At 40.8% G+C, this 24,505-nt stretch overlaps 1 protein-coding gene across 5 annotated transcripts in view; it reads left to right on the top strand.

Moving 5' to 3' along the window:
* The window catches only part of SACS (sacsin molecular chaperone), an 89,754-nt gene that overhangs the window by 30,736 nt on the left and 34,513 nt on the right, over positions 1–24,505 (top strand). For 4 of the 5 annotated variants that reach the window (XM_025996666.2, XM_072719817.1, XM_072719818.1 and 1 more), the window contains exons 3-6: positions 10,032–10,182; positions 14,310–14,397; positions 15,339–15,424; positions 23,885–23,996. In XM_025996666.2, the coding sequence (XP_025852451.2) occupies positions 10,032–10,182; positions 14,310–14,397; positions 15,339–15,424; positions 23,885–23,996 (437 nt within the window). Of the gene's footprint in view, positions 1–9,776; positions 9,915–10,031; positions 10,183–14,309; positions 14,398–15,338; positions 15,425–23,884; positions 23,997–24,505 lie in introns of those variants that run through there. The other variant, XM_072719816.1, reaches the window with a different exon arrangement.

Here is a 24,505-nt window from a genome sequence, read left to right as displayed (position 1 = left end):
AGAAGATGTGGTTTATGTATACAATGGAATATTACTCAGCTGTTAGAAATGACAAATACCCACCATTTGCTTCAACGTGGATGGAACTGGAGGGTATTATGCTGAGTGAAGTAAGTCAATCGGAGAAGGACAAACAGTGTATGTTCTCATTCATTTGGGGAATATAAATAATAGTGAAAGGGAATAGAAGGGAAGGGAGAAGAAATGTTGGGAAATATCAGGAAGGGAGACAGAACATAAAGACTCCTAACTCGGGGAAATGAACTAGGGGTGGTGGAAGGGGAGGAGGGCGGGGGGTGGGGGTGAATGGGTGATGGGCACTGGGGGGGGGGCGCTTGACGGGATGAGCACTGGGTGTTATTCTGTATGTTGGTAAATTGAACACCAATAAAAATTAATTTATTAAAAAAATGGAGGGTTTCCCCTTAAGGCAATAGTACTCATTGAATGAATTTTTTTAAAAAATTATTTATTAGTGGGAGGCACAGAGAGAGAGAGAGGCAGAGACATAGGGAGAGGGAGAAGCAGGCTCCATGCAGGGAGCCCGATGTGGGACTTGATCCTGGATCCTGGGATCACAACCTGAGCTGAAGGCAGGCGCCCAACCGCTGAGCCACCGAAGTGTCCCTTATTGAATGAATTTTAAACCAATATTAAACAAGATATTCATCGGTTGGAAGAATACCTCAATTAAATAGGTAGTTTAATTGACTTCATTTTCTTCAAATTTTTACTTAAATTCTAATTAGTTAACATATAGTGTGATATTGTTTTTGGGAGTAGAATCTAGTGATTCATCACTTACAGATAACACCCAGTGCTCATCATAACAAGTGCCCATCACTGTCTAGCCCATCCCCCACCCACCTCCCTTCCATCAACCTTGTTTATTCTCTCTTGTTAAGAGTGTCTTATGGTTTGCTTCCCTCTCCTTTTTTCCCCCTTCCCATATGTTCACCCATTTTTTTCTGATTCTGCATATGAGTGAAATCATATGGTATTTGTCTTTCTCCACCTGACTCATTTCATTTGGCATAATATAGTCTAGCTCTAACCATGTCATTGCAAATGGCAAGACTTCATTCTTTTTGATGGCTAAGTGATATTGCATTGCATGTGTACACACCACATCTTCTTGATCCTTTCATCAGTCAATGGACATTTGGGTTTTCTCCATAGTTTGGCTATCTTTGATAATGCTGCTATAAACATTGGAGCTTCTTTGAATCTGTAGTTTTGGATCCTTTGGATAAATACCTAGTAGTGCAGTTGCTGGATCACAGGGAACTTCTATTGTTAACATTTTGAGGAACCTCCATACTGTTCTCCAGAGTGGCTTCACTGTCTGCATTCCCACCTGCAGAATGTGTAGAGGGATCCCCTTTCTCCACATCCCACCAACTTTGACAGGTGTGAGGTGGTATCTCATCATGGTTTTGATTTGTATTTCCCTGATGATGAGTGATGTTGAGCTTGTTTCCATGTATCTGTTAGCCATCTGGAAGTTTAACTGGGAAAAATGTCTAATTATGTCTTCTCCCCATTTCTTAACTGGATTAGTTGTTGTTGTTGTTTTTGGCGGGTATTGAGTTTGATAAGTTCTTTATAGATTTTGGACGCTAACCCTTTATCAAATACATCATTTGCAAATATTTTCTCCCACTCTGTAGGCTGTTTAGTTTTGTTGATAGCTTTCTTCACTGTGTAGAAGCTTTTTATCTTGATGAAGTCCCAATGGTTCATTGTTGCTTTTGTTTCCCTTTCCTCTGGCAATGGGTCTAGTAAAAAGTTGCTATGGCTCAGGTCAGAGAGGTTGCTGCCTGTGTTCTCCTCTAGGATTCTGATGGTTTCCTGTCTCTTTTAGATCCATTTTGAATTTAGGTATGGTAAAGGAAAGTGGTCCAGTTTCATTTTTCTGCATGTGGCTGTTCAGTTATCCCAACACCATTTGTTGAAGAGACTATCTTATTTCCATTGGATATTCTTTGCTGTTTTGTTGAGGATTAGTTGACCATACAGCTGTGGGTCTGCTTTCTAGGTTTTCTATTCTTTTCCATTGATCTCTGTGTCTGTTCTTGATCATATGGTTCTTGTCTTCCCTTTTATTAATGTGGTTGAGATATTCCATTTAGAAATTTGTAGTGGATAGAATACATAGGATTCTGATGAGTACTTTTAAAATTTTAAATACTTTAAGCAGAATTATGGTAATAAGGTGAGATGAGTTAAAGAGAATGAACTAGACTAGCAAATTTTGTTTTTTATGGAGAAGAAATCTTATCCTTACAGTTCACCTTTGGGTAAGGGATGTGTTTCCTCGATCGCCAGCATCGTACTAGGGCTTCCTTCTGGGTGTTTTCTCACTTTGTGTATTTGGTTCCATTCTCAGATGACATTAAGATAAATAGCACTCCAGCCCATGTCATGCTCCATTCCTTGACCACCATGTTTCATCAGAGGACTTATTTCTGCTTTGCATATTATTTGTCTCTCTACTTATTTTCTGCCTCCCCATTATGAAAATATGAGCCTCATGGGAGCTAGGTGTTGTTTTGTTTAACTGCTGTAATTCTGGTATACTGTGGTATCTTAACTTTGAATTAATGAATGCATAATTATATATATATATATATATATATATATATATATATATATACATCCCACATATATATATTTGTTGATTCACATGTTATTCATATTTTTCTTCTCTTGGGCTTTATGAGAACACAATTTGAATTATTCTGATGGCTAATGTGTATCTAAGGTAACAAAGTGCTAAAATAAAGTGCTTCTATCTTAATTTTAACAGTGATATTGTATACCAAATTGTTTGCAGACAGACCCTCTTTCATATACGTAATTACAAAGAGGCTCAGAGCATAAATTGTGAGGGAAACCCCTCCCCCCCTTAGCCTGAGTACAGAGAGAAGTTCGGTAGAGGTTATTTGGAGAGAGATGTTGCCAAGTGGACAGGATTAGAGGGGTTTACCTCCTTTACACCAAGCCTGGTGAACCACATAGAGAACTTGGAACTGGGGTGGAGGCCAGTTCAGGCCTGGGGCACAAGCACTCTGAGGCAGCAGGAGGGAGGTGACTGTGTTGGCATTGGCCTGCACTGCCTAAGCTTGCTGGGCAAGGGACGTGAGAGAATTTTCCATAGGACACATCTGAACTAAGTGCAAGAGCATCAGGTTGGGCTTCTTCAATAGAGTTGCTTGAGGTGGGGCGAGAACAACAAGTGGGGAGTGACGTGGAATTCCTTAAGGTTGTAGAAAGGGTCATGAGTGATTGCTCAGTGTAGAAATGCTTTTGCCTCATGGCTGAGGTCCTCAGGGATAGGACTTTCCAGAGACCTCCGCAGGAGAAGTGGTGAGCTGACTTCACCTGCCAGACCTACAGGGCTCAAAGCCACCCAGCCAAGGAACCACCCATCCTCTTGCCTCTCCTGCCTCCACAGCTTTGGCCTGTGTGGGGTCGAACTGCAACTCTTTGGGGGAACAGGGAGAGAACAGAGACTGTCCCCACCCACTCCTGGAAAGCAGGCAGCCTTTGACTATAGGACTTGGTGTAGTGTGGTGATGGGAACATCAAGGAGAAGCTGACTTTTGTTGAATGTTTTGCCTGGACTTTATTCCAGTTAGAGAATTGAAACTATACTTTGTAACTTAAAGTGACCTCAGGACTGTTATTATATAAAAAAGAGCAGAAAAATCATAGGATTTACCCAAATCCCATCCCAAGGCAAAGAAAGATTACTTGCATGAAATATTTCCCCCGAACTATCCTTTGGAAAAATTGTCTTGATATGTCACTAATCAGGCTTTAAAAAACTAACTAGTCAGGGTGCCTGGGTGGCTCAGTTGCTAAGTGTCTGCCATCAGTTTGGGTCATAATCCCAGGGTCCTGGGATCAAGCCCTGCATCAGGCTCCCTACTCAGTGGGGAGTCTACTTCTCTCTCTGCCTCTGTGATCTGTCTCATTCTCTCTCAAATAAATAAACGAAAATCTTTAGAAAAAAACCTAACTTGTTGCATGCATTTTTTTCTTTCTTTTTTTTAAAGATTTTATTTATTTATTAATGACACACACACACACACACACACACACACACACACAGAGGCAGAGACACAGGCAGAGGGAGAAGCAGGGTCCATGCAGGGAGTCCAACGTGGGGTTCCATCCTGGGTCTCTAGGATCAGGCCCTGGGCTGAAGGTGGCGCTAAACCGCTAAACCACCAAACCACCCAGGCCCACCCCTGTTGCATTGTTTTCTAATATTTCTGTGGATGCTTTAAAAATAAATTTTCCATGCATATGAGAGCAATGTCATAGATAGTGTCCTAGGCTGATCAGACAGTCACTCAAAAATCCCTATCCTCTTGCTATAAACTTCTATTTTAGAGGCTTGGTTTTCCCTGCCTTCCTTGCGGCTCAGGGTGGCCAATGATACAGAAATAGAAGTCTGCTGGGAAAATTCTTGTTTTTCTGATAAAGGAGGTGGAACTGTTTTTTCGCCTTCCCCCTTTCTCTTACACTGAATACAGAGATATTAGAGGTTTCTTAGCCATTTTCTGACAAGGGGAGAAAGTCCTAAAACATTACTGAAATCCAAGTCTTGACATTGTCAAAGAATGGCATTCCTCCTGACTTCCTGACCTGTGGGAAAAACGAACCTTTATCAGTTTAACTACTGCTACTCAGGTAATCAGAGCCCCAAACCAAACCAAACCTTGTTGACTGATGTTAGGAGTGAAGTTGCTATTTATCTGTATGCAACTTTAACTCTCAAACATCTTAGCAACATTTATTGAAGATTACTCTGTACTAGGCCCTTGAGATACAAAGAGAAATGCAAAGGTGTTCCTTTTGCAATGAATAAAAATTAATAATAGTTAAAAATGTGAGATGTGTAATACCAATGGTAAATATACAATGTACACATTAGATAGAAGTGGCCCAGAAGAGTCAGGGAAAGCTGGGAGAGGTGGTCATTCTTGGAAAAGGACTTAGGAATTTATTAGATGGAAAGTGATGGGAAGGGGACTGCAAGTAGGTGAGGACAATGCAGGCAGGGTACATGGGGGGAGCTAGGCAATGTGAGGTGATTGTATTCTCTGAATATTATAGTTTAATATTAATAGTGCATGGGCTCTGGAGTTGGACTACAGATCCTGGCTCTCTTCCTGGCTCTCCCACTTAGAGCTCTGGAGCTACAAGTAAAATGTTTAGTTTCATTTTCCGTATCTGAAAATTAAGATTTTATGTACTTCATGGGGTTGTTGGCAAGATCTGATGGGTTAAAGGATTTTCGTCAGTGCCTGGCACAGTGTAAGTATTCTGTAAGGGTTACATATTATTATAAGCTGGTCATGGAGACAGAGCATGGGGTGGCTTCAGAAGAATCTGAGAAGGTTGACGAGGACTTGGTTGTGATGGGCCTTATAAATCATGCATAATAACTTGAACTTGATCCTATAATCATCAGGAAATTCTTGCAGGTTCTGGAGCATAGAGTCAACATGGGCTTCCTAGTTGTCAAATCCTACAGGCACTTTACCTATGTGAGACTTGGCACTCCTAATTCCTTTTTTAAAGGTTTTTACTTAATCTTACAGATACCATTTTTTAAAAATTTTGTTCCTGTTTTAAGTCTTGTCTTCTTCCAAGTCATCCTCACTCCTGCCACCTAAGGAATCTTTATAGAGTCTAATTATGATCGCCTGACCTGATTAAAATCTGAAAGTGCCGCCCACATAACTCTGAATGTAGCATAAAGGATACTTCATGGCCATATTCCCACAAACTGCTCTAGGATCATATTTCCTGTACTATTATATGTAAAATATAATCCTAATTTAATCCTACTCTCTGATCCTATCATATGGAGCTACTTGTAATTCCTCAGCTTTACTGCTATTTTTCTTTTCTTTTTTTTTTTTTTTTTACTCTATGATTTTGTAGGTGCTATTTACTCTCCATGAGAGATTTTTTTTTTCCTCTTTCTGTTTGGCTTATGACTTTTACTCATTTTTTAGGATTTTACTGTCCTAAAGCATGCCCATGATATCCTCATCTTCTTATTTTCAGGCTAAACAGCCTTGTGCTGACTCATTAAACAAAGGAATAATGACTTGTCATTCTTTTGTCTTTATATAACTGGCAAACATTCTCCAGAAGGACTAATTTAATGTTTCCCTCTGATCAGAGACATGCTATTAGGCACATTCCATTTCATAAAATCATGAAGTGTTGTTTCAGGGGAAATTAACTCTCAGCCTTGCACTACGCTTCAAAACTGCTGTCGATGTGGTGAGAATGAACTAGAATAAAGGAAGCCCAGTTACTATTTAAGACTTTTTCATTCGATTGGACTGGTGTTTTGGTTGTTACCCTGGGTAGGGTTTTCAATTACTAAGGTGAGTCATTTGAAGGACTGAATGAGACTGGAGACGTTTTATGATCTAGGAGTGATGGGGAGGCTAGAAAGAAGCACCAGGGAAAATTAAAACATGGCTCCTGAGAAGAAATGACATTGTTTTCTGCTCTTGTCCTGCTGAGTCTGGCTTGTGCAATAAAATGATCTTATTTTGCTCATCTCTACAACTGAAATAGGCTCAAAGGGTGGTCCCATGACTTCTTGTTTTTTAGAGTCTGGACTCATTAATTCTAAAAGAAGAAACTAAAGTTTTGGCTTCTTGCTGTTCTGCATTTTATAACATGCTCCTACAGAAGAGGTTAAGGCTCAGATACACGTTGATTAGAATACATCACTTTTGCAAATTTCTTTCTCATCTTAAACAGTGGTAAAAGTTCATGAACAAAGATATTCATTGGTCCGTGCACTTCCGAAAAATTAAAATACCCCCGCAAGTATCAGTAGAGTTGAGTAGCCTAAGACATTTCTTCTCAGTGGAAAATTAGGCAGTTATTAGAAATACAATTTATTCAGTGAGAAAAATGTTGAAAAAATGTCTATGTACTGTAGTTGAAAAGATACTATGTACCTGTAGTATTATTATAATATCATAAAAACCCTTAAATTAATGGCAATGGATAAAAATGTTGTTTGTATTGGGGTGTTAGAATTATGTATAATGTTTGAACTCCTACCTACTTTTCTGTATTTTCCAGATATTTAGTCTTTTTTCCTCCCTTTCTTTCAGCCCCCACTTCCTTTATTTAATTCTTCCCTTGCATGCTTCCTTTTTTCCTTCCCTTAATCTTTCCTTCCTTTCCTCATAGTTATTGAGCACCTATTCTGTGTTAGAACTGTGTTCAGGCTCTGGGAAGCCATCAGCAAACAGCAAAGACATCAATTTCAACTTTGATTTTTGCAGTGGGATGATGGGTCGGGAGAAGAAAAGTTGAGGAGGGGCAACCCAGGGAAGAGGGAATGATACATAATCCAGGTCAAAGATGATGGGTACAGGGGCTGCAATGATTGCTCGGTCCCCCTTTTTTCTTGAACAACCTCATTCTGGATAACTTTATTTTCCTGTGTTTCATCCTGTCCTCTTTTCACATGTCAGTTCTTAGAAAGGAGTTCTATGGCCATCTCAGCTTTTCCTCTCTTATCTTGTTCTGCCCCAACTTCCTCTCTCCACTTTTAAATAGTACTTATCCCTACTTGGCTGACATCATAGGATGAATTTATATATTGTCTATTTGTTTATTGTTGTCTTCCGGATTCCCTAGAATGCAAGCATGAGATGGGGACTTTGTTGTCATTTAGAAATGTATCCTTCTAGGGAATAGGAGAGGTTTAGTAAATATCTGAATGACTAAACAAATGATTTCCAAATCTATCTTTTTTTTTAAAGATTTTATTTATTTATTTATAGAGACACAGAGAGAGAATGAGAGGCAGAGACACAGGCAGAGGGAGAAGCAGGCTCCACGCAGAGAGCCCGACGTGGGACTCCATCCAGGGTCTCCAGGATCACGCCCTGGGCTGCAGGCGGCGCTAAACCGCTGCGCCAGCCGGCTGCGCCCAAATCTATCTTTAGCCTTGACATCTCTTTTGAATTCCAGATTTACTTGCATTTCCCATGCAGAATAATCCTTTATTTTATTTTTTAAGATTTTATTTATTTATTCATGAGAGGCACAGAGAAAGAGAGGCAGAGACACAGGCAGAGGGAGAAGCAGGCTGCTCGTGGGGAGCCTGATGCAAGACTGAATCCCAGGACCCCGGGATCACGATCTGAGCCACCTAGGTGCCCCTGCCTCACTACTTGTGAAATCCTCTCCATCAGGATAATTCCTTTCTCTTATGGCTTCACCTCTGCACCACATCATGTTTGCCTGGCCCCCTAGGAGAGAGCATAAGGAAAGCAGATGGACTTGGAGGCTATTGAAGGATTTAGGTGTGGAGGATCTCTCCTGGCGGAGTTGTGCTGTGCCATGTCAGAAGAGTGAGAGCTCATTCTTTCTACTTGCTGATATTCTAATGCATTTGCATGTATAGTCTTGTCTGATTGAAAAAGTAAATATTCGTCCATTAGGGTTTTCTGGCCTGATCTTATATTGAATTAGCTATTCTCTAATTGATTGTGCCAAGTGGGGAAAGAGCTGCAATGATCTACAGACTTTCCCTTTTAAATACTGTTATAGGAGGGATGGAATAGATGTATAGGTACTCTATTACTACTGATATCAACTTCTAAGTAATATTTTTTATGGAGGGGGTAAGTAATAATTGAAAAAAAACAGCAATTAATATCATTTTTTGGGCCAACACTAAAATTAAGTCTATTCCAGGTATTTAAGCAAGAAACACAAGTTTACTTGTTCAGGACATAGCCTTTGAATTTTATTAATAGATGTTGCCCCCCCTTTTCTTGCAATGCTTCTCATCTATACCTATGAGAAATCAGAGGAAAAGACATTTTCTGCAGCTTCATTCTGCAATGTGCACTTTTAAGTTACAAGGCAACGTTTGTTACTCTTGGGTGATGCCATCAACTTTAAGGCTCTGGTTTCTGATCTCAAAGAGCTTGCAGGTGTGATGGGAAAACACTGAGGCGACCACCAACAAAAGCTAACGTTGCCCGAATAAGTTACATGCATCTTAACATGTCACAGGATATGTTCCTGTGTGTTCTTGTGTTCTCATCTATTACTTTCTTACTGGCTCTCCTTCCTCTGGCAAACTGAACCACTCACTGATCCTACTTCTGTCCCTTCAAAACAAACGGGAAACCGTGAAAGACACTTGTGTTCTGCAATCCCCACGTTCCCCCGCTGTGCCTAAGAGGTCACCATAAATCTTATTTGGAGATGTTTCCAGAGATTGAAAGTCATCAGAGGCGAAGGAGACGTAGGCCCTAGGAATGTCTAGCTCTGCCTTTCACGGTACTGTTGAAGTCCGCCGGGGAAAATACACGTCTTCTGTGTGTGCGTGTGTGTTCTGCATATTCAATGAAGTGTTTCAGGTCCTCCTGGGCCCCGCGCGCTTGCAGACGGGCTCGCTAGCCCGCAGACACGGGCGGGGGCGTGGCCCGTGGGCAGGGCGGGGCCTGCTGACGCGGGCGGGGGCGTGGCCCGAGGGCGGGGCGGGGCCTGCAGACGCGGGCGGGGCGGGGCCTGCTGACGCGGGCGGGGCGGGGCGGGTAGACCGCGCGGCTAACGGTCCCGGCGGGCGCGTGCCCGCGGGCGGCGCCTCCAGGGGCTCCGGGGGCTGGGAGCGCGCCGCCGCTGCTCGCCCTCGCCCCGCCCCGCGGCCGCGGCTTCCTCTCGCATTTCCAGCCCGGCCCGCGCCGCGGCTCGCGGGGCTGTGGCTGAGCCCGGCCGGGGCGGCGCCCGCCTGCGCCATGGGGATCCCGCGCTGCCGGCCCGCGCCGGGGCTCTGGGTGCGGCGGCGGCGGCCGTGAGCGGGCGCGGCGCGCGGCGAGGACGCTGGCGATGGGGGACAGGTAACGCTGCCCGGGGCGGGCCGGGCCGGGCCCAGGGCCGCGAGGCGCCCCGCCGCCGCCGGCCCGGGGCGCTCGGCCCCACGTGGCCCCCACTGAAGGTTCCTTTGCCTCTTGCAGGTGGCTGCGGGTGACCGTCCTGCCCGGCTGCGTGGGCTGCAGGACCGTGGCGGCTCGGGCGTCCTGGACCGTGCGCGACCTCAAGGAGCGCATCCTGGCGGAGACGGGCTTCCCGGCGTCGGAGCAGCGGCTGTGGCTGGGCGGCCGGGAGGTAGGGCCGCCGGCCGCTGCCCCCCCCGCCCCGTGCTCGGGCTTGCAGCGCGGCCCCTCGCTCTCCGCAGGCTCCTGACCGGGGACGGAACGGGCTTCATCCGGTGCCGCGGGAGGCAGACGCCCCTGCAGTGCTCACCCTGGAGATGATGCTCGGGAAGTAACGGGAGCATCATCGTTCCTTGATATTCACCGTTCCAGCATTTGTGTCACCCTGCCCCCTGCCCGCCCTTTTGTCTGAATCTTCACTTCCTGAAATGAAGATACTTTTTCTGATGGGCGTTACAGCCAAGAGGGTTTTCGTTGTTGTTGTTTACTCGTCTTGAAGCGACTTAGCCATTGCTCTTTTTTTTTTTTCCCCCCTGATTGCGTCGTACGTTTAGCTGGGATTAATTTCGACTTTAATGTCTTAGAGGTTTCCCCTTAGTTTTGAATCACAGACATGTAGGGTTGAAAGGTTCTTCAGACTATATTATAGAAGCTGTTATTTTGAGGAGTGCATTCCCATGAAAACGTCTGAGCTGCAAATGAATGACATCAAAACCTCGGAAGATGGGAGTATTTCATATTGTCCTATATATTTTTTAAGATGACTGAAAAAACAAATTTTCTCAAAGGAGGAGTTAAATGGAGGCATTTTACTGAAAATTAACATACTCTGCATTTTACTGAAAAGTAACTTACTCTTTTATCTGAATAAATTTCTTCTAATGTGCTGAAAGATCATTTCCAGGATTTAAGGGAGGTAAACATGTTAAGTGTATATGGAGCACTGAGCCATACAGGATGACCTTTCAGGTGTTGGATTTATACCCAATACAAACTGATGAAGTACTTGATCCCTGTGACTTTTAATCCCTCAGTGTAATCTTGACCTTCTATGTACCTGGGTCCACACCATGGGCTCTTGAGCACTTAGACACAGGTTTCTAGATAAACTGCTCTTCTGTTCCTCCACAGCTCAACCCTCCTTACCAGCTTCCCCAGGTGTTTGGTGGCATGCAGACAGTGACTTGATTGAAGACTGGACAGAATTGAGGAGCAAAACTTGTCATCCCTACCTCTTTTTCTGGGCCCCCCTCTGTCTCTTTGCCTTGCTGTGTCTACTCTTCTGGTTCTGTACCCCCTTTTTTGGTTACTCCTCTGGGTCTACTCTGTCATCCTGTCCCTTAACATGTGGTCATACTGTCAGGCTTCTTTGTGGCTGGGTCGTCATCAGAAGTGTTTTTGGAGATGTCTGTGCAAAGCATTGATAGTGGATGGTGAATGTGGCTGTGGTGCATCAAGTGTTTCAGACTGAGTGGGGGTGGGTGGGTCGAGATCTGGTTAGGACACTTGTGCTATCTTGAGCTAGGGATGTTCTAGACTCTTGACTATAGAGGGGAAACCGAAAGGAAAGAATGTATGGGAGACTTTATAAAAGGTATGCTGGTTGCAGTTTGGTACCAGATGGATGTGCACATGTGTGCATGTGTGCAGTGTAGTGGGGGTAGATGTAGAGTAAGACAAGAGGGTCTTGCCAATGTTGTTCACAAGCCTTGAGTCAGACCCAGAGATAATGGAATTCTAAATATGTCAGGGTGGGCAGGACACAGAAACTGTTGACGGCTCCTTGTCAATTCACTGGTTTTGGTTGGTATTGGACAGAGTAAGCGAAGGCGCTTACTCAGCCCTCTGTCTTTCTGGGTCACCTATGCTCCTCCTTCTCCTTGTCTCTCTTTTGCTTTCCCTGGCCTAGAAGTGGAATTTGTAAGTTCTTCACTGTACCTCTGGTCTCATGAAGAGACTGAGCTGTTAGTGATAGCTGTGCATTTTCCTGATCCAAATGTGGTCGAACCTCAAAGCAGGAGGTTTGAAGTATTACTTAACTTTCCTGTCTCTTAATTGATCAAAAATGTCCTTTCTGTCAACTCTGGAACCTTAGGACCCCCTTGTGTCCTTGACCCCTGAACAAGGGAAGAAGTGTCAGGGTGGGGGTGGAGGGGATCCAATTGTAATTAATATCGTATTGTTCGCTTAGTAAATTGGAAAGACTTATTGTTTCATAGTAAATGAAAATGAGCATCTCTGAGGTTTTTGAGGGAGGTTAAGGCTGGCATGGACAGAGATCCAGATGTTCAAATCCTTTGATAATCACTCTGTTTTAAAACAAATGTACAGATACTTAAATGGGTAACTTTTAAGATTTCATTGCTTCTGGTGATGAATAGGACTGTGTTACTTTGCTTGGTTGGAGTGATTTAGGTTCTGGGAAGGAGAGAGGCCCTAGCAAAATCCCTGAATCTTGGCAGACTCAGGAGGAGAAAGCTGATAGCACTGCTGAGGTCAGTTATCTGTGCTGCTTGATTTCTCTTTGGGAGAATCACTTCCCTCTACATAGGCCGCTGATCACCGTCCACCAGAAGCATTCATAGACTCACATAGCCAGTTCTCTTTTTACTAACATGATTCTACTCTGTCTTCTTCCCTTTCAAGTCGTCTTTAAGACCTGCAGGCTACTTCCTGCATTAAAATTTCCTTCCATCCTGCCTTTCTTCATTCAGATGTATGTTAGCTATTACTAAATTGGACTAGTAATCCTTGGCTTATGCATGGCTATCTTTTAGTAATTAATCAGTTAACTAACAGAATGAACCAAGATGACATCCAACTGGACACTGGGAACACTTGATAGTTTATATTTACCTCTGTGTTTCTTGTCCCCAGCCCGTGTGCCTGTTTCTTTTCCTGTAGCCCTTCGTGTTTATTACTCTGTTACCTGTTTTTGTAGTCTTTTTAATAGTTTTCCTAAGTGTGTGTATATATGTGTATACATAATATACACCTGTGTGCATATATATCCACATATGTGTATGTGTATGTCTCTAACCTAGATATATAACCTGCATGTTATACTGTTTACTTTTAGTTATTTATGAACTTTATAAGAAGCTTGTTATTCCATATGTAGTAAACCCAGAATTAACTTTTTTTTCACTCAATATTATGTTATGAATATTCACCCAAAGTTATGTGTAGTGTAGTTAGTCCATTTTTCATTACTGTTTGATATTCCACTCTATTAATATGTTCCAGAATTAGGGTTGCTGCTGAAAGTTTGCTGGTTAACAACACAAAGTAATTACTGTACTTTTCAGGGTTTTTTTCAGACTTGCTTTAAGATTCAATGGGAATATGCATATGAAAGTGCTTTATAAGCTGGAAACTATAACAAAGTGCTCAGATTTGTATTTTAGAGATGGGGACTAGAATGAAGATGATACACAGAAAAAAGGAGACATAAAAAATGCAAGAAATACTGGGAGTCTGAGCATTGGAAATGGAGGAAGAGCAAGTCAGGTCTGAGAGAAATTGGGGATGGGCATGCTAGACCCTGGAGGGTAACTGGACATGTGGTTTGCAGAGAGAGAGAACTTCTCCCCACCTGTTCCCTCTAAAGTGAAAAGGTAGAAGGTACCACTGTTAACTGAGATACAGAGTAAAAGATGAGAGATAAGGGTTTGGAAGGAAATGCAGTGAGGCCACTTTTGACAGGTTGAGCTTTAGCAACCTGGAGGGATGGATATCAGTGTGGGGTGGGTGGCAGACCCTTGGAGATTCTGAATGTTTGATAGGGTGAATGATGTCATTCACACACACGCTGTTGAGTGTAAGTTATGAAGGCGATTCCGCAGCTGAACTTTTGAGTAATGTTTTGCAGACCGTTGACCTGTAAGAGACCGTTCCGTAGTAGCATGTGAGTGACCACTGGGGAGACAGTTGATCTGGCTTTGGCTCTGCCTGGGACACTTTGGAAATGGAAAAGAATGATTTTGTTGATGTTGATGAGCCTGGTTCATCATAAAAATTTTAAGTTATTTTAAAGCAGATCTTTATTTGTAATTATTTAAGGAAAAGATCCTTTAGGTTTAAGTTAAAATCCTATAGGTTAAGAAAAATCCTTTAAGTTAAATAAGATGTTTGACTAAATTTCTGTCCTTTGAAATACTCATTTCTGCAGAGCAACTTATTTCCTGATAAGTACAGTTAAGCATTATTTCTTAAGTGAAAAACAAAATTGAGATAGTTTTGGATGTACTGTTTTAGGACCAATATTACTTTTCATACATGTTTTTTTCTTTTTTTCAGTTATCTGACTGGATCAAGATTGGAGATCTGACTTTGAAAAATCGTCATCTTTTTGTAAACCTTCAATCAAGAGGCTTGAAAGGGGGAGGTATTACGTTGACTTTACCAGGAGCACATGCCATTTTTAGTTGCATAAAGATTATGTTTTAAAAGTGAATGAAAATATATTCCATGGGAGGTGATGAGGGGTATCAGAGCTGGAGTAAAAAGGGCGGATGGAACTAGTGAATTATAAGAATGCATGGAGTATCACATCCTGTGGTGCAGAGTCCTACTGGGGCTTGGTCCTGGTGGCTGCTGTGCCAGAATGATGAAGATGAATTTGTAGTGATGATTTCATTATTTTAAGCACAGAGTTGTTTTTTTTTTTGTTTTTTTTTTAATGATACAGAGTTGGGTTTTTTTGTTTTGTTTTGTTTTTTGTTTTGTTTTTTTCTGTGCATCTGAAAAGTTGACTTTTCTTTCCCCATCCTCTCTATACTTTCCTGTCACCAGCTATCTGGAGGCAACCTGATCAGTCAGTTCTAAGAATCTCTGTTAGGAAATGCTTAAATGTATTTGAACTAGACAGCCACTGGGACAGTGACTATGGCGATCTCAGAACAATCAGAGAACATTGGTTGAATTTGAGAATATTAACAATGCCATTTATAATAGACACCTATCTCTGGCTCATTGTTTAGTGGCAAAGTACTCAAAATATGCCATTCATTTGCTTTGGAAAATGGCAACAATCCCTGCCCTCACCATGCTCTTTATTTTTGAATTACTAATCTTTTGTGATATATAGTCTATTTTTGAACTTTTTAAAACTGGAATTTTATAGCTCAATTAAAAATCTTGAGATTCAGTAAATTGAGTCTGCTGTGCTTTCTACTGAATCTCTTTAGTCAGGTAGATTTTTGTACCTGAGTGCTGCAGTATAAAATGTATGAAGTCATCACTTGTATAATTTTACTATGTCTTGGAACCAAATAACACATTGGATTTTTTTTCTAAGTAATTTTTTAAATGTGTCCTATATTTTAGGTCGATTTGGTCAGACAACTCCACCACTTGTTGATTTTCTCAAGGACATTTTAAGAAGATACCCAGAAGGAGGACAGATTCTTAAGGTAGGACATGTGTTGTATGCCTCTACATGTGTGAATTTACTTTGATAAAAATGAGACAGATTAAAATGAATTGGAAGTTCTAGAAGTGTTTAACTTTTAAAAAATTGTGTCTAGATTTAAATAGCTGTATCTGTTTCCCTCTGTGCCTGCGTGTATATGCTGGATAGGATGGGTTGAGAATGCAGCCATTGTAAACATGGGAGGTTTCAGAGGCAGAGGAACTCCACTAAGTCACTGTGTGCTGTGAGTGAGCGGGCACAGTGTTGCTCTAGGAACACTCTTTGTAATTTTATGTAAGTGTATGGTGTAAACTTACAAACATTATGTGAAACATCATGCAGAGCCTGTAAAAACCAACCAGTTAACCAAATGAACAAAATAATGTAAGACTCAGAGCAGAAATCATGAACACATTTGACCTCTGGTTTTAGAGGTTTGCTTTTTAGGAGAATTTATTTAATAGGGTAATGATTTTAGTTATATGTTTCTCTTTACAAATATATATTTTTTTAGTTTGAATATACTCCTCAAAAACTTAAAAAAAATCCAAAAAACTGAACAACCATAAAAGAAAGCAATAGAAGATATAGCAAAATCAGGTTTTGTGTTTAAGCTTAATGAGAAAGCTCCTCAGTTAATTGTCAAAGTAGATCAACTATCATGCATTTTTCTTCTTGTTAATTTATGTAGTGTTTATTGCCTTTAATATCTTGGCCTTCATATTTTCTAGTTTGGATGCTAAGTTTTTAGAGTAAGGATTAGGCGTGTTTAATTGAATTTAAGTAGTCATGCTCTGATAGGCACTGATTGGGGGGGATTGCTCCATCATTCGTGATTTTATTTTTTTGGTTTTATTTTTATTAATTTTTTTTGGTTTCAGGAGTAGAATTTACTGATTCATCATCACTTATATATAATATCCAGTGCTTATCCTAACAGGTGCCTTCCTTAATACCCAGCACCCATTTAGCCCATCCACCATTCAGTTCCTTCCATCAATCTTGTTTGTTCTCTATCATTGAGTCTTTTATGATTTGTTCTTTTTTCTTTTCCCACACATTCATCTGTTTTGTTTCTTAAATTCCATATATGAGTGAAATCATACAGTATTTGTCTTTCTCTGCCTGACTTGTTTCACTTAGCATAATACACTCTAGCTCCGTCTTTGGCATTGTAAATGGAAAGATTTCCTTCTTTATGCTGGCTGAGTAATATACCATTGTGTATATATATGCCCCATATCTTCTTTATCCATTCATCAGTTGATGAACACTCTTTCCATAGTTTGGCTATTTTTGATAATGCTGCTATAAACAGTGGGGTGCGGGGATCCTTGGGTGGCGCAGCGGTTTAGCACCTGCCTTTGGCCCAGGGCGCGATCCTGGAGACCTGGGATCAAATCCCACGTCAAGCTCCCGGTGCATGGAGCCTGCTTCTCCCTCTGCCTGTGTCTCTGCCTCTCTCTCTCTCTCACTGTGTGCCTATCATAAATAAAACAAACAAACAAAAAAATAAACATACCTTTAAATCTGTATTTTTTGTATCCTTTGGGTAAATACCTACTAGTGCAATGGCTGCCTCTAGGGTAGTTAAAATTTTAACTTTTTGAGGAACCTCCACACTGTTTTCCAGAGTGGCCACACCACTTTGCACTCCCACCAAGAGTGTAAGAGGGTTTCCCTTTATCATCCTTGCCAACTTCTCATTTTCTGAGCTGTTCATTTTAGCAATTCTGACAGGTATGAGGTGGTATCTCATCATGGGCTTTTTTAAAGATTTTATTTATTTATTCATGAAAGACACAGAGAGAGGCAGAGACATAGGCAGAGGGAGAAGTCGGCTCCTCACAGGGAACCTGATGTAGGACTCAGTCCTTGGACCTCTGGGTCACGCTCTGAGCCAAAGGCAGCTAGATGCTCAACCACTGAGCCACCCAGTTGTCCCTAATTGTGGTTTGATTTGTATTTCCCTAATGATGAGTGATGTTGAATATGTTTTCATGTGTCTGTTAGCCACCTGGACAAAAATGTCTATTTATGTCTTCTGCCCCTTTCTTACCTGGGTTGTTATTTGGGTGTTGAGTTTGGTAAGTTCTTTATAGATTTTGGATACTAGCTCTTTATCTCATAGGTCATTTGCATTTCCCATTCCATATGTTGCCTTTTAGTTTTGCTGATTGTTTCCTTCGTTGTGCAGAAGCTTTTTATTTTGATGAAGTCCTGATAATTCATTTTTACTTTTGTTTCCCTTGCCTCTGGTGACATATCTATAAGTTGCTACAGCTGAGATCAAGGGTTGCTGCCTGTGTTCTCTGCTAGGATTTTGATGGTTTCCTGTCTCACTTTTAGGTCTTTGATCCATTTCAAATTTATTTTAGGATATGATGTAAGAAAGTGGTCCAGTTTCATTTTTCTGTATGTGGCTGTTCAGTTACCCCAGCACCATTTGTTGAAGAGACTGTTTTATTTCCATTGGATATTCTTTGCTGTTTTGTTGGGGATTAGTTGACCATATAGCTGTGGGTCCACTTTCTGGGTTTTCTGCTCTGTTCCATTGATCTCTATGTCTGTTTTTGTGCCAGCGTCATACCGTTTTGATGATCACAGCTTTGTAATAGTGCTCGGAGTTTAGAATCATGTTGCCTCCTGCTTTGCTTTTCTTTTTCATCATTACTTTGGCTACTTGGGGTCTTTTGTGGTTCCATATAAATTTTAGGATTGTTTGTTCCAGCTTTGTGAAAAATGCTGATGGTGGGGTGCCTGGGTGGCTCAGTTGGTTTAGTGTCTGACTGAGTTTCAGCTCAGGCCACACTCTCAGGGTTATGAGATCAAGCCCTGCGTCGGGCTCCGTGGCCGATGGGGATTCTGCTTGAGATTTTTCTCCCTCTCCCTTAACACCCCTCTCTCTGCTCACATGCACACACATACTCTCTCTAAAATAAACACATCTTAAAAAAAGGCTGGTGGAATTTTGATAGGGATTGCATTAAATGTGTAGATAGCTTTGGGTGATAGAGACATTTTAACAATGTATGTTCTCTCAATCCATGAGCATGGATTTTTTCCCCCATTTCTCTGTGGCATCTTCAGTTTCTTTCATGAGTATTCTATGGTTTTCAGAGTACAGATCTTTTACGTCTTTGGTTAGGTTTGCTCCTAGGTATCTTACAGTTTTGGTGCAATTGTAAATGGGATCAATTCCTTAATTTCTCTTTCTGCTGCTTCATTATTGCTGTATAGAAATACATCAGATTTGCTTACATTGATTTTTATATCCTGTGACTTAGCTAAATTCACACATTAGTTCTAGCAATTTTTTGGTGGAGTCTTTTGGGTTTCCTAGTTAGAGAATCCTGTTGTTTGCAGATAGTGAACGTTTGACTTCTTCCTTGTCAGTTTGGATGCCTTTTATTTCTTTGTGTTATCTGATTGCTGAGGCTAAGACTTCCACTACTACGTTAAATAGTAATGGTGAAAGTGGACATCCCTGCCTTGTTCCTGACTGTAGAGGAAAAGCTGTCAGTGTTTTACCCATTGAGGATGATATTAGCTGTGGGTTTTTTGTATATGAGCTTGATGATGTTGAGGTGTGTTCCCTCTATCCTTACTTTGTTGAGGGTTTTTATCAAGAATGAATGCTGTATTTTGTCAAATGCTATTTCTGCATCTATTAAGGAGGTCATATGGTTCTTATCCTTTCTTTTATTAATGTAGTGTGTCATATTGATTGATTTGTAAATATTAAACCAGCCCTGCAGCCCAGGAATAAATCCCTCTTGGTTGTGGAGAATGATTCTTTTAATGTACTGTGAGATCCTATTAGCTAGCATCTTGTTGAGAATTTTTGCATCCTTGTTCATCAGGGATATTGACCTTTAATTCTTTTTAATGAGGTCTTTGGTTTTAATCAAGGTAAACTCTGGCTTCAGAGTTTGGAAGTTTTCCTTCCATTTGTATTTTTTTGAACAGTTTAAAAACAATAGGTATTAATTCTTATTTAAATATCTGATAGAATTCCTTTGGGAAGCCATCTGGCCCTGGACTTTCGTTTTTTGGGAGATTTTTGATTATTGATTTCAATTTCTTTGCTGGTTATGGGTCTGCTCAGATTTTCTTTTGCAGTTTTGGTAGTTTGTACGTTTCTAGGAATTTGTCCGTTTCTTCTAGATTGCTGCGTTTGTTGGCATATAATTTTTCATAATATTCTCATAATTGTTTCTATTTCTGTGGTGTTGGTTCTCATCTCTCCTCTTTCATTTGTGGTTTTATTTATTTGGGCCCTTTCTCTTTGCTTTTGATAAGTCTGGCTAGGGGTTTATCAATTTTATTAATTCCTCCAAAGAACCAGCTCTTAGTTTCATTGATCTGTTTTTTTGTTTGTTTCTTTCTATATCATTTCTCTCTGCTCTAATCTTTATTATTTCCCTTCTTCTGTATTTAGGCTTTATTTGCTGTTGTTTGCTACTTCCTTTACACTAAAGTTAGGATATGTGCGACTTTTCTTGCTTCTTGAGGAAGGCCTGTATTGCAATTTACTTCCCTTTTAGGACTGTGTTTGCTGTATCCCAAAGGTTCTGGACTTTTTTTTTTTTTTTTTTTTTTTTTTTACGAGAGATAAGAGAGAGCGAGCGGCAGAGACATAGGCAGAGAGAGGCAGGCTCCATGCGGGAGCCTGACGTGGGACTTGATCCCAGGACTCTAGGATCATACCCTGGGCCAAAGGCAGGCGCTCAACCGCTGAGCCACCCAGGCGTCCCTGGACTGTCATTTTTAAATTTTCATTTGCTTTTGTGTATTTTTAAATTTCTTCTTTAATTTTCTGGGTAATCTATTCATTCTTTAGTTCTTTAATCCCATTTGTGATCTTTCCAAATTTTTTTCTTGTGGTTGACTTCAGGTTTCATAGCATTGTGGTCTGAAAATATGCATGGGATGATCTCAGTCTTTTTCTACTGGTTGCAGCCTGATTTGTGATCTAGTATGTGATTTGTTCTGGAGAATGTTGCATATGCACTCAAAAAGAATGTGCATTCTGTTGCTATAGGATGAAATGCTTTGAATACATCTGTTAAGTCCCATCTGGTCTAGCATGTCATTCATAGCCACTGTTTTCTTGTTGATTTTCTGCTTAGATGATCTGTCCATTGATACAAGTGAGGTCTTAAAGTCCTCTTACTGTCATTGTATTATTGTCAGTGAGTTCCTTTATGTTTGTTATTAATTGATTTATGAGTTTGGGTGCTTCCAAGTTGAGGGCATAAATATATACAGTTGTTAGATCTTCTTGATGGATAGACCCCTTAATTATGATATAATGCTCTTCTTCATCTTTTGTTACAGTCTTTAGTTTAAAATCTAGTTTATCTGATTAAAGTATCTACTTTGGCTATCTTTTGGCAGCCATTAGTGAGGTAGGTGTTTCTCTACCCCTTCACTTTCAGTCTGTAGGTGTCTTTAGGTGTAAAATGAGTCTCTTACAGGCAGCATATAGATGGGTCTTGTTTTTTGGTCCATGCTGGTACCCTGTGTCTTTTGATGGGAGCATTTACTTCATTTATATTCGGAGCGATTATTGACAGTAATGAATTTAGTGCCATTGTATTACTGGTAAAGTTGTTTCTGGAGATTTTCTCTGTTCCTTTCTAGTCTTTGTTGCTTTTGGTCTTTCTTTCCCACTTGAAGAGTCCCCTTTAATATTTCTCTTGCAGGGCTGGTTTAGTAGTCATGAACTTGTTTAGTTTTTGTTTGTCTAGGAAACTCTTGCTCTCTCCTATTCTGAATGAGAGCTGGATAGAGAATTCTGGGCTGCGTGTTTTTGCCATTCAGCAAATTGAATGTACCACTGTCTTCTGGCCTGCCAGGTTTTTGGGGAGAGATTTGTGGTAAACCTGATCTGTTTCGCCTTACAAGTTAAGGACTTTTTTCCTCTTGCTTCTTTTAGGATTCTTTCTTTGTGTGTTTTGTAAATTTGACTAGGATTTTAATAATGACAGTAAATTGGAGCAATTTAAGTTCACATTTCAGAATAAGCATCAGTGGTTCACAGAAGGTTAGTTTGAAAACTTTTGTAGCAAGGTATTAGGACAGTAAAGATGGGAAGAGTGTGGTCATTGTGTTGTTGGGGTGACAGAGGTGAATGGAATTTCTTTCTTTCTTTCTTTCTTTCTTTCTTTCTTTCTTTCTTTCTTTCTTCTTTCTTTCTTTCTTTCTTTCTTTCTTTCTTTCTTTCTTTCCTTCCTTCCTTCCTTCCTTCCTTCCTTCCTTCCTTCCTTCCTTCCTTTTTTCTTAAGATTTTGTTTATTTATTCATGAAAGTCAGGGAGAGAGAGAGAGGCAGAGATATAGGCAGAGGGAGAAGCAGGCTCTTCACAAGGAGCTTGATGCAGGACTTGATCCCAGATCCTGGGATCACACCCTGAGCTGAAGGTAGATGCTCAACCGCTGAGCCACCCAGGCATCCCAAGAATACATTTTCAATGAAGATTTAGTTGGTGGTAATGGGAGTCGGGGCTCATCAGTTCATAAGTTAGTGAGTGAGGGCTGTGGGGATACAGGGCAATGGTCTGAGTGAGATCTTTGTACACCTTACAGTTAGGTAGCAAGCAGCTGATAGTCCTCCCAGGGTGTGTACTGTGTGTGCTTGTGTGCGAGCCAGCTCAATATAATCTTGTTCTGTGGATACTGTAGTAGAATTCAGCCCTTGTAGGTTTAATTAATAGGAATCTTAGAAATACCTAGACCTAAATACCACTACCTTTCCTGATGTTTGTGGAAACAGGTCCACAGATATTTTACTGACTTGCCCAAAGTCATGTGCAAATTGGCACATTTATTGCCTCTTCTCAGAGTCAGTTTGAAAGCTATCCCTTGAGAAAAAAGTATACCATCTTGTTTTTTGTTCAGCTGGAAACTGATAGTTGGGGTCTGAGACTTAGGGTTTTATGTTCCATTTTCTTCATAACTGCTCCCTCAAATGCACATAAATCACAAACAGATACTCAAATGAAAACAAGATCCAACCTCGAAAGTCCTATCATTTTATAGATAACATTGTATTTTGCTACCCATTTAATTCTTTTTTCTGTCTTTTATATTATAAAGTCCTAATGTAAGTAAAATTGCTAATTTTTAGGAATTCTTTTAGACTAAATGCGATAGGGATTGGTCTTAAAAATCTTTTGAGAGATAGGCAGATGTATAAATAGGAGCAGTTTGTAGCTGATGATGTAGATAAGGGCGTGGTTCAAAATTTCTTGTTCCAGGTTCAATAGCAGATGGGCTAGGACTCCCCAGCCTTTCAGTGTGCACTGGGTCAACTAACACCATACCGTATCTCAAAACTAGCTCTCTACTTCTGCTCTGTCCCCTCACTCAGTCTTCTGTTGTCTCAGGGCCTGTGGGCACTGTGTCCCTTTCCTGTCTGGTAAAGATTTTGCTGTTGGCATTGTCGTAGGATCAGTATAAGTTCTCCTCACTTCTTATCTGTCTTCACTGCTCCCTCCCCTCATTTAGGGTGAATAATACAAGGTGAATATAACCATTTGATTTGGTTTGATCTAAGTCAGAGCTCATCCAGGCAGTTGCCTTACTAAATTTAATCAAGGCCCAGAATAAGCAAGAAATATTTTCTTGAGTTCATTTCAAGTTTGATGATGATGGCATTGGCTTTAAGAGTTGGACTCTTATTTCAGAGTCTGGTGCTCCCTTCAAATGAACCAGCGCCCAACATGTTGTTGGTAGGCATGCCAAAGTGATAGGGGTTGTGAGACTGTGAGGATGTTTTTGCAGTTGCCATCGGGTGTGATTTTGCAGTTTGCTCTTTTCTTTCTACGTTGCGGAGGTGCGACCACTCATCCACCAAACAAATAACATTACTATCTTCTTTATGAGAAAGGAATGAGTCAGTTCTGACTGTGCAGACGCTTTCGGCTCTAGTACAGGGGAAAGACAGGTTCATCTCCCAACTTCTCAAGAATGCAGAATACTAGTGGGTACATTAAGACTGGTACATTTTTCCTAAGAGAAAGTAATCTTGGTAAGGAAGTGATAAATAGAAGTCTGTGTTTAGTCACTGCTTTGAGAATAAAGTACCTGTCCCAGAAAGAGAACAGTCTGCGCAGCTCTTGGAAATGGAATAATTTCTTTTGAATAAAGGCTTTGGGTAGATCTTAAATAAGAGAGTTATAAATAGTCTCAGGATTTGTATTCGGAACTAGGAGATAGCAAGTCAAAAATCACATTTTAGGTGTATGATTAGAGAAAGACTCACAAGCTCTCAACCATATTCTCGATGCCTATGACAATTACTTGCAGTCATATCCCCACTGCATTTAAAGGTAATGATGCCAATAATGAGTTTCTGTTTCTTAAATACAATTACTTTTTAAATGTTATGGGTAAATTCAAAGATGGGTGGTGGATTACTGTATAATTAAATTTTTTTTGATATATTTCTTGATTAGGAACTAATTCAGAATGCAGAAGATGCGGGGGCCACGGAAGTTAAATTTTTATACGATGAAACTCAGTATGGAACGGAGACTCTTTGGTCAAAAGATATGGCACAATATCAGGGTAAGAGTCAATAATTAAGGACAAGTTTCATTTTTTGTGTTAACAGGTGATTTTTAGTGATTTACAGTACTCTGATACAGTCCGACTGCCATTTACTTGTCCTGCACTTCTTGGCATACTTAGTTCCACTTTTTCAGATGCATTTCTCTGCTTTTGATGGGTAGGAGTCCAAGTCAGTATCTTTAGAGAACAAAGTAAAAATCTTGAAACTCAAAGTAACAATGTAAATACATGAGCCTCTTATTCTATTCAGTGAACTTGTGAGTTATATAATTAGGAGGACAGAAGGACACCCTTTCCACAAATATACCACTTCTCTACATTTAGAAGGAAGTATTCTTTTCTACTTTTACGGTACCCTTGAGGTGTTTTGATGTGGGGTGGGAAGAAGGATTGAAGGAGATGAGGGAATAAGGATGATGAAAGGAAAGACAGTAAGAACCATGACCAATAAACTACTGGTTCCTCAGTCCTACTCTGATGTGCTGTGTTCAAAAGAATGTCTGTAA

This window comes from Vulpes vulpes, chromosome 9 (genome assembly GCF_048418805.1).
Source record: "Vulpes vulpes isolate BD-2025 chromosome 9, VulVul3, whole genome shotgun sequence".
NCBI lineage: Eukaryota > Metazoa > Chordata > Mammalia > Carnivora > Canidae > Vulpes > Vulpes vulpes.
The sequence above is the reverse complement of the archived record's forward strand: the minus strand, read 5'-3'. Positions and strand labels throughout refer to the sequence as shown.